Here is a 10,907-nt window from a genome sequence, read left to right as displayed (position 1 = left end):
ATATATATATATTTATATTTTGGCTCAAGTTATTGGGTTATAGATTCAGGACTTTTATGACATTGTGGACCAATTATAGTATCATGGGTGTGTTGATCGGTGGTTTTTATTTACTTTGTTTTGATTAGATTTTTGTTTCATATGTCTCCTTTTCTATCTCGTCCCTTTTTTTCATGTCATGTTTATATATATATATATATTTATATTTTGGCTCAAGTTATTGGGTTATAGATTCAGGACTTTTATGACATTGTGGACCAATTATAGTATCATGGGTGTGTTGATCGGTGGTTTTTATTTACTTTGTTTTGATTAGATTTTTGTTTCATATGTCTCCTTTTCTATCGCGTCCCTTTTTTTCATGTCATGTTTACTCATGAGGGTTTCATTTCAAACCATTTTCATCTATGCTGTTCCTTGAATCTATCAATCAGCTGCCTCCAGCCACTCATGTCTTATTCATGAGTGGGGATCATTGTCGTCGTCGGTCGTGTTTATTTGGTCATGTCTTGCTCCGTATTTTCCTATTCTTATTTCTTGGCTCTGCGTGTCGCATGCTTCGTTGCTCCTTGTCCACCTTTAGTGATTATTATTTTCGCTTATTTGTCAACATAATGAGGATTATTGACGTTTTGGTGAAGATGACAGGCGCTGATGGGAGAGTCTCTCTCTCTCTCTCTCTCTCTCTCTCTCTCTCTCTCTCTCTCTCTCTATACAGTGCCTTGAAAAAATTTAGCCCCCCCTTGAACAGTTTCACCTTTTGCCACACTTCATGTAAACAAGTTTTATTGAAAAAATATGCAGTTGCATTTATTTTACACACACACACACACACACCACACACACACACACACACACACACACTTTTCTGATCTAATCGTTACGCTCTCCAAACAACCGTAAAGTTCATACTATTAACCCAAAAAGTTTGTAAACATACGGCCTCTCTCTGATACACTTGTGAAAGGACACTTTGATTCTCTTCTCTTTCAACCGCTTCATCAAAGCCTATGCAGGAAAAGTGGTGAAGATTGCACGCCTGTCCATGTTTTTATGTTATGTGTTGTCTGTTTTTGTAAAGAGCTTTGTTACAGCTGCAGCTGTTGTGAACGTGCTATCGAAATCAGGATGTATTGTTTGGTCTAAGGACGTATGAAAAGCGTCGTCTCATTTCCCCATAATAATTCCACTACCTCCCACTTCACTCCTCTGTCAATATAACATGATAAAAAATGAGCCCCTCCACTAGGAGTGTCCAAACTCGCTCCCCAAGGGCCACTGTTTTCCCTCTCTCCCTGCTGCAACGCAACTGATTCAAATGATGAGGATTGTTGTCATACTTCTTCAGAGCTTGCTGATGAGATGATCCGTGAATCAGGTGTGTTGCAGCAAGCAGAGATGCAAAACGGGCAGGAGCTGGACATGCCTGCCCCACACGTTGGATCATATTTACGTCTGTAAGCACTATCGCATTTCGCCGTTGTCTTTTGATTATCACTCAACGTCATGCTTCATGCACATCCATGTACATCACAGAGGCATGTTTACATTAGAGGATGCATTTCTTTTTGTAATGTTACTGAGAACATAAAAAGTGCTTCATCATGCCTGTAGTGTGAACATAGCCAATCTGAAGGTGGCATCTCGCTCAGACGATGGAAACTACATGTAAATGTAATATTCTACAATTCGCCTTTATTTTCACGGACTGGTTTCAATCCCGCAGAGAGCTTTGAAATCTGCAAATGCCCGAATCACAGAATCCCAGATTCCTCTGGGGACGAGTTAACTCATTCACTCCCAAAGACATACAGTGATCCCTCGCTACTTCACGGTTCGTTTATCGCGGGTTCAGTGCATCGCGGATTTTTTCAAACATAAAACAAAAACTTTTTTTTTTTTTTAATATACATGGAGTACAGTACTGTATATGTTGCTCTATGTGACTCGCTGTTGTTTTGCAGCTTCTCGCGGACCGTTTGCGGACTTTAAAAAATGTTTTTTTTTTTTTTTTTTACCTGTTTATGTTAATTGGACGCTACTTCGCGGATTTTCGTTTATCGTGGGTGGTTTTGGTCCCCATTAACCGCGATAAACCAGGGATTACTGTATTTATGTCTTTTCACACTCCACACGTTCAACCCCAGATACTTTTTTTCAATTCAATTAAAAAAAAAAAAAAGGGGGGTCTAGAATTAGCTGGTACTTAATGAGTTAATGTCCGTCCATGCATTTATATTATTGTTAGCCTTTTTTAACTTGCTACGTTACAGCTTTTCAAGATGATCAGAAAGGAACTCTTGTCCTTTAACTCAAATCACCACGAAGTGCCCCGAGATACACACGCACATGCACACACACACATGCACACACACACATGCACACACACACACACACACACACACGCACACACACACACACACACACGCCTGAGGATTTCACGGTAACGATGGTTTCCGGTAGCGTGTCGTTTCCGTGGGATCATTTGTACGGTATCGAAAATCGTTGACCATAAATATCACCACGCACTAGTTGACTGTGTGCAATAGAATCTCTCCTGTGTGATCAACGCGGTTTCACTGTGCCTGGATGTGTGGATGTGTGGTGTGGTGTGTGAGTGTTTTTCTTCTATTAATCTACTTTGGTTTTTATTAAGTGATGGGCGGGGGGCAGAAGAGGAAACATTAAGTCACTTCCGGGTCACTTCCGGGTTGAGTGAACGCTGGCGCGTCTGGCTGCCGCTGCTCACCCGCTATTATTCTTTTTTAGCGTTCGGGGATCTCATCGGGGCTTCCACCTCGATGGCTCCAGGGGCATCACCTTCTTTTGGTTGTCCTCCCGCCGGGCACGCAGAGACAATGGCAGAAATGGCGGCCGACCCGCGGACCACGGCGTGTTGGCCGGCCTGGCTGGGTCGGCTAATGCTCCTCGCGACGGCGATGTTGCCGGCGTCAACTTCGGACTGCTCGGCATCTGTTCGCTTGCTGGGAAGGGTTGTCTTGTCCGGGATATCCTCAAAGACCGTCTTGATCCTCCCTCCACCTCTGTGTACCCTCTGCCCATCTCAGCACGATGGGGTGCAGAGCTTTCAGTCGCTCTGCCCCCAAACTCTGGAACTCACTCCCACTCAACCTCCAAAATATTGATTCTCTTCCCACATTCAAATCCCATCTCAAAACCCACCTATTTAAAATCGCATACTCAGTTTAAATTCATCTCTCCTTTTATTATTTATAATTTTATTTGTGGTTTTATTGTTCTTGTTTTGATTGTAAAGTGTCCTTGAGTGTTTTGAAAGGCGCTTATAAATGTAATGTATTATTATTATTATTATTATTATTATGTGCGCATGCAGATTGCTATTCTAGTCTGCACGCTGAGAAAGCGCGTGGATGATGGATAGAGATGGCGGCAAAAAATAAAAAATTTAAAAAAATACACCGAAAGGGTATTAGTTACTACATTTAAGTTGCATTTTTCTTTCGAATCATCCGAAGAAGTGCGTATTACGAAGCTGATGTATGATGTATGCACAAAACACGAAAGAGAAATACGACGGGAGGCACGATTCTGAAGCAAGTACCGGTACTTGAAGTTGGTCATTAAATCTCAAGGCTAATTGACACACACACACACACACACACACACACGGATGGGTACCGGGGTGGTCAATTGCAGAGGTCCCTAACCGCCGGGTCATTTTGTGCTGGGCCGCACAGAAAGAACAAATATCTTACATTCCTTCCATTTTATTCATTTCGGAATCTGAAAGATGTTTTATTTTGACAAATTACCGGATTCTCTGTTATATCAGTCTACAGTATGTCACTCTTGACACAGGTGATTGCGAGCTTCTCGGCCACGTGATAGGTTACCGCATAAAAAACAAACGTCTTTGAAAATTTTTTTTGGGAAGGGGAAAAGTCCCAGCCAGGAGACAGAAGAGGAGCCTACGACTTTCAAGATACAGAAGGCTACATTTAATAGACAGTATCAGGAGCCCTATTTCAAATATGGCTTTATCTCAACAGGGGAGTCACATGTACCAAGCCTACTCTGCATAATAAGTGGTGAGCGACGGTGAGTCGTATTTTTCATGCACTTTTTATTTGTGGCGTATCTTATTTTGAAGGCACGTTTAAACGTTACCATAACGACCAGAAAATGTTGCGGCCAGATAGGACGTTCCTCGTGTCATGATTCGTGTTTATTATTATGTTTCAAAAATACCACACTTTTCGTGCAGGTCATATCATATTATATTGTTTTATCTATCCGGCCTTAAAGGCCGGTCACTGAAAATATTGTCTGACATGAAACCGGTCCGTGGGGCAAAAAAGGTTGGGCACCTCTGGTCAAGTGTACACTAAAACTGGTCTGGTAGTGGGATTTTCAGATGTATGTGCAGTTATGGATGCAGATTTAAAAGAGAAGTCAACTCAAACATTTTCGTGACAGTAATATGTTCTAGTCTAAACATGCCATTATAATTAACAGAACATTTGTGGAATACAAGTTAAGCAGCAAAATCCACACATTTTTAGCCATCTCAGGGTGTGACCATTTTTGCCACAAAATGACAAGTCGCTCAGGTAACGACCAATGACGGCTTCCCTGTTTTCTGAAGCTGAGCCATGATTGGTTCCTGAGGCCTGAGCAACTGTGATGTCATTTTTAGATGACAGCACCTGGCAAAATGGCCGCCCCCTGAGATGGACAAAAACAGGTGTACTGTATTTTAAAACTTAACTCATCTTGCACAAACGCAATGTTGATCAGAATGCCGTGTTGAGACTAGTGGGGCGGCATAAAACATTATTGTAAAGAACGTTTTTGGGTTGCCTTCCCCTTTAACATTTAACTTCTCTGTTGTAACTTAACTCCAGAACATTTCTGAGTGCAATCCTGAAACAGTTTGCATTCTCCCGCGGAGAGCTGGTTACCTGACCGCAGAGAGGTTATTTATAACATTACATTAAATCCAAAGCACTGATGTCATGCATTAGTTCAGCTTTTGAAGCAAGGTGGCGGATTACCGTAATGCACAGTATTAACAATCGCTGTGGCGGTTGGCATGACGTCGTCTTTGCGTGTGGGGGGTGGCTTGACCCAAGTGAAAGACTGCACGATTCCACAATAGGACTCGGAGAGATCTGGTCTGACCGAAATCTTGTACAGTACAGTACATCACATCACATCCATTCACAAAGAAGCAGAAATCGCACGAACTTATGTAACTATCACGTTTGCGTCCACTGATCCAGAACCGTTAGCTAACGTTTTCTACTAAAATAGGCTGATATGGAGGTAACTTTGTTAAAATGCGCCGTTTGATGGCAATCGGAGAACAATCTTTATTATAACTGGAGTGACACAGCAACGACTGCGTTCAAACGACAAGATTTATCCAACTTGCAAAGAAAAGCTAACTCACCAAGGATCTCTTTCCTCCTGTCAGCGTGTGGCTGGTCGGTATAGACCCATTCGTAGTCCTCGCGGGTTACCCAATTACCCATGTCAGAAGAAATAGATTCAATGTATTCCCCGAGACACTCAAGTTAAAAATCTAAGGCGTTATAAAATGGTGGTCCTTCTGCTTTCCACTTTGCCACCCCGCCCATATGACGTGTTGAAGTAGCGTTCCTGTAAATCGGAAGTCCTAACACGGAATCAAAAGAACGCTGTTTTTTCCTCTTATTTATTAAAGTGTATTTACTGTACATAGCATAAAACAATATTCGTTGTTGCCAAAATAAAGATGTAACTCTCGGAAGCCGGTCGTTTATGACAGCCGACTCGAACTTTGGGGGAGTGTTCGAGAATAAGCTCCGAGAGCACACTGGATCACTCCGACCGTTCGGAAACTCTTGAGGGTTGCTCAAATATACCATTCGGTAAATCAGAGTGCACCATAAAACGGAGTGCCCGTTCGCTCCGGTTGGGTACACGGTGTCCCAGTGCTGGATGGCTGCGTTCAGAAATAAATGGGAGCGGATCGCTCTCTCCCTCTCCGTCCAAGCACTCGCAATGTCAGAATAGTGATACGGCGATAGAGTTTTTCCCAACGCGCCGTTTCGTGGTAAATAAAACTTTATTGACAAATTGTTCGGTTAGACTTCTGCATGAAAGCAGAGTTTAAAATAAAAGGTTCCGCTAGTGTGATCTTATTCAACATTTTAAACAGTCAATTAAATAAAAGTTCCAGAAATTAAATGAATACGTCTATAAAATGCCAAAAAATAAAAAATGTAGTGTAAAATAAAATTGGTGATGAAGTATCTTGGCCATTAAATAAATAATGATCCAATGGGTACAATCTAAGTATGTATTATTTCAGTTCCTATTTTTTTTACTGATTGATACATGAATTTATTATTTTATACTTTAAATCATTGACAATTTTTATCATCGGTCTTCAAAATCCCCACCCCCTGAAGACAGCTGCACCTGCAACCCTAGTGAATAAAGAGGATAGAAAATGGATGGAAGTTGATGCTAAGAACAGGGTATAAATAAATACATAAACACATACATTCATTCATGCATAAATATATACATATATACATACATACAAACATATATACATGTATTTATATATATATATATTAGAGCTGTCAAACGATTAGAATATTTAATCTAATTAAAAATGCAACTCATTCATTCATTCATTCATTTTCCGAACCACTTGATCCTCACTAGGGTCGCGGGGGGTGCTGGAGCCTATCCCAGCCGTCATCGGGCAGTAGGCGGGGGACACCCTACACCAGTTGCCAGTGAATCGTAGGGCACACAGAAATGAACAACCATTCACACCCACACTCACACCAAAGGACAATTTTGAGTGTTCAATCAGCCTGCCATGCATGTTTTTGGAATGTTTTAATGCTCTCATCAACATGGAATCATGAATCAGTTTTCCATGTGCAAAATGCAAATATTTACTGAAATAACAATTTCGATTTTCAATTTTACATGAACATTTTTCACTTGGAGCAGTTATTCACACATAATCTCTCACACAATATTACTGTCCATCAACAACAGTGAAAAAAATATTTTGTCACACAACAGCTGCTTTAACAGCTCTTTTTATGGAATCAAAACAGAGCAATATAACATTATAAAGTGCACATCTAAGGTAAACTAGTACTCAGCCTATAGTGGATTTAAGCCATGGTTAAATACTTAGTTTTTCTCAAGTTTGCTTTGAACACAGCAGTCAGGCTATGTTGATTCTGTTGGTCCTTCTTGCGCAGAAGTCTCTCTACGGTTTTGTGTAGACATCATTTCGGATGACTACACTTGGTTCGATGACAACACTGGAGACGTTTTATTTTCGCTAGGTCGCTACCACTGCACCGCTGAACTTTAGTTGTCATGTCACCGCCTCAGCGCACTGTCACTGTCAGACGAACACAGAGAAGCTCCACCCGCTCTATTTATATGGACATGGAACACTGTAACCTTCCACACAAAATAGTTCCAAACAAGTAACAATCGCGTCAGTGGCATAAATCGTATACCTGTTTGGTACAGGTAACTTTGGTCTTGTCAGTGGAGCAATATGGCAACTTTTTAAAAGTAAACTTTCCATTCATATACTCTTTATAAGTATCCGTTTTCGGTGTCTTGCACTGCCGTGGCTGGCAAAACAAACGTGAGTGGACCAATGCAGCGCGCTTGTTGTTTTGTTTCTGGTTTATTTATAGAGCAACGTAACATCCGCTGTGACGTGTGCCGCGTTAATCTCGCGAGAAAAGACCGAAAGTCCTTGGCCTCGGAGTCAAGTCCTCAGGTCCTCGGGTCCGAGGACCGCATAAATCATGAAGAAATCAAACAAACTCAACTCGCATTACTTTTATTGCAGCTGCTGCTTTACTTTACTATCATTATGAAAATACATTTGCTCGATCGCCGTGTATAACATGCTTATCTGCGTATTTTTTTTATAGCAGACTTTTCGCTTGACTCCTCTTGCAAATCATGAAGACCTGCCAAGTGGTATGATAGCATTGATAGATAGATACATGTCCTCGGCTAGGCCTCGGCTTCAACATCAGTCCTTGATCCTTGACCTTGTCCTCGGCTCGGCCTCGGCTCCAAAGTCAGTCCTTGGTCCTTGGCCTTGGCCTCGGAGGCAAGTCCTTGGTCCTTGGCCTTCGCCTCGGAAAATTCCTCAAGTCCTTGGCCTTGGCCTTGCCTCGGAACATTTTCCAAGTCCTTGGCCTTGGCCTCGGAGTCAAGTCCTTGGCCTTGGCCTCTGGTTGCCGGTCCTCGGACACAATACTGCTGACGGCACTATTGATGAAGGTAGAGCATTGTGCCTAATTTGAAAGAAGGAGTCTGCTTACCACCGAAGCAGCTCAAATTTAGCCTACCACATCAATGCAAAGCACCCAGTCGCGAATGCAGCCCCAGCTAACGTTAGCACGGAACGCATTAGCAATAGAGCGAGCCATAGCAAAGTTCTTCACCAAACTAAACTCGAGGAGAACCCCCCGCGTACGAGGCATGAAGTGAGAGTAGCTGCTCTGTCCTCTGTAGCCTATGAGAAGTGATTGATGTTTATTTCAGACCTTTATTTTGTAATGATGAACAGTGTTATTTCTGAAGTGCTAACTTAGAGCGCTGTGATTTAAGGGTCTGTTTGATTTATTTGTTATTATCTGAAGCAAGTTCATTGTTCAGTACTTGTACTGCTGTTTTTGATGTTAACCAAAGCACTTTTTATGGACCTGATGTTCTATTTAATTTTTATTTTGTAATTATTTGGAGATTTACCAAAAAAACTCAAAACATTGATAGTCCCCCTGGTGGTCGAAACTAAAGGTTGCAGGTAGGACTTGGGACTAGTCTCAAATACAGCAGAAAGTGAATCGCTAGGACTGCATCTGTTCAAGTCTGTTTAAAAACAGTAAAATACTTTATCATGCCACTTTTTTGTCTTTGGATCTGCCCCAATAATTTAATGAATTTAAAATGAAAATAGGGTGTTTTTCAGCAATTTTTAGATGAGATTAAAATATACATTAATTAGATAAATTCTTTACAGATCATAATTAATTAATCTCAATTTTCTTAATCTCTTGACAGCACTAGTTAAAACACACCTGACTCAACATGTCATGACATGCCCGCTTGGCCATCACTGGCTGCAGATGATCGCATTGCATTGCTTGCCCAATCAGTGCTGTAGGAAATTAGTTCGCAGAGTAGTCAATGTACGACTGTCTTGAGAGTATGTCGTACAATTAAAAAAAAAAAAAAGTCTACTTATCTCTATATATATTTATTTATTTTTTTTTCCACTAATGAAGGGTACGGTGAATGCGCATATTAACTGGTTGGGTTCGGTACCTCGAAGAAGGTTCAGAAGCACTGGTCTAGTTATACAGGGTCAGGCAAAATGATCTTAACATTTGGAGGATACATAAAAGGCAAATTAATTAAACAAAACAAAAAAGTGTTTTTATTTTTGAAAAGAGGTATTGTACTTAGAATGCCATTTTTTTCATACAATGTCATTTTGCTTTGTTTCTTTATAATGCCGTTGTTTTTTCTATTTCTTTTTCTTTTTCAGTTGCTGCAATGAATTGGACTGGTGAGCATCGCACCTTCAAGTCAAGTCAAGTCAACTTTATTGTCAACTATGCTCTATGTGCAACATACAGCACAGATTAAATCTCTTTCCTCTCAACCACAAAATTGTGGAAACGTTTATCACAACGAGCGTTCCGTTTGCACTTCAATCTTGGTATACATGATCCCGTACGAGCTCGAAACACGATCTTCACCTCGCACCGCCAGAACTGCATTTAATTTTTAAAACATTATGAAACGGAATGGCATTATATGTACTTTCCGAAAATAAAAACACCTTTTTGTTTCTTTACTTTATTTGCCTTTTATTTAACCTACAAATGTGTCAGATCATTTTGCCTGAACCTGTATAATCAATTATCTGCTAAAATGATCATATCTTGCTGTGCGGTCGGGTGTACGAACAGACAAGGGTGGCTTTTTATCACGTACCTGCTGATGAAGACAGAAGGCGATGGAAAGCAGCTATTAACCGAAAAAAATTCTAAATATTCGAGGATTTGCAGCGATCATTTTTTAGAGGGTTTGTAGTTCACTGTTCATATATTTTACTGATAATAATTAAGTTACTGCTTGTTGCTGGGCGCAAACATAACAAATTAGCAAAGGCTCCGATGCCACGGCAATAGTAATTTCTTCCGTGCTCGTGAACATAGTCCGGTAAAATTCGCAACGGTTAGCACATTCGGAGTTGTCGGTCCAATAACGTAACAACTAAGCATCATGAAAACATAAAAATACACCCGTCAAATCACAGTGAAGTCGCCAATGAGCTACAATCTTCTTTGTGATTATATTTTTACACGCCTACTCGTAATCGGAGCAAAGAATTTGACGTTGTTTCTTGTGAAGCGCTGACGCGAAGACAATGCCCAGGGACCGTCAGAAAATAGCAACAACACACATAGAAGAGCACGAGCTGGTTGCAGTACAACTTTCACTTTGGATTTTTGTTCTTTTACTTTTAAATACATTCTTTTTTTTAAAGAAGAGTTTGTATCAATACTGAATAACTTCATGAATGTCCATCGATAGGTCTCCAAAACCACATCATATATAGATGGGGACTGAGTATACTACAACTCTTATTTTATGAAAATAACATCTTCTGTATTTTTCACAATTATATGTTGTTAAATACTGCCCAATAACTTCATGATGACACAACATCATGTTTCCAAAATCAAATCGAATATAGATGGGGACTGCTGTATCTGCTTATATCACAACTCTTACGAAGAGAAAATACAGTAATTTTTATTTTCTCTCAATCAGAGTTCAATAACTTCATGGTAGTTCATAACTAG

At 40.6% G+C, this 10,907-nt stretch overlaps 1 protein-coding gene across 2 annotated transcripts in view; it reads right to left on the bottom strand.

Moving 5' to 3' along the window:
- Positions 1-10,292, bottom strand: part of degs1 (delta(4)-desaturase, sphingolipid 1) — an 18,996-nt gene extending 8,704 nt beyond the window's left edge. The window contains exon 1 of one of the 2 annotated variants that reach the window (XM_019872100.1): positions 10,033-10,292. Coding sequence is in view for 1 of the 2 variants with exons in the window: in XM_019872099.1 (XP_019727658.1) it covers positions 5,435-5,516 (82 nt within the window). In the remaining variant the exon portion in view is untranslated. Of the gene's footprint in view, positions 1-5,434; positions 5,987-10,032 lie in introns of those variants that run through there. The other variant, XM_019872099.1, reaches the window with a different exon arrangement.
- Between the last annotated feature and the right edge of the window lie 615 nt (positions 10,293-10,907).

Source organism: Hippocampus comes, unplaced genomic scaffold (genome assembly GCF_001891065.2).
Source record: "Hippocampus comes isolate QL1 unplaced genomic scaffold, H_comes_QL1_v1.1 scaffold269, whole genome shotgun sequence".
Classification (NCBI taxonomy): Eukaryota; Metazoa; Chordata; class Actinopteri; order Syngnathiformes; family Syngnathidae; genus Hippocampus; species Hippocampus comes.
Note: the sequence above shows the minus strand (reverse complement) of the source record. Positions and strands in the feature narration are given on the sequence as shown.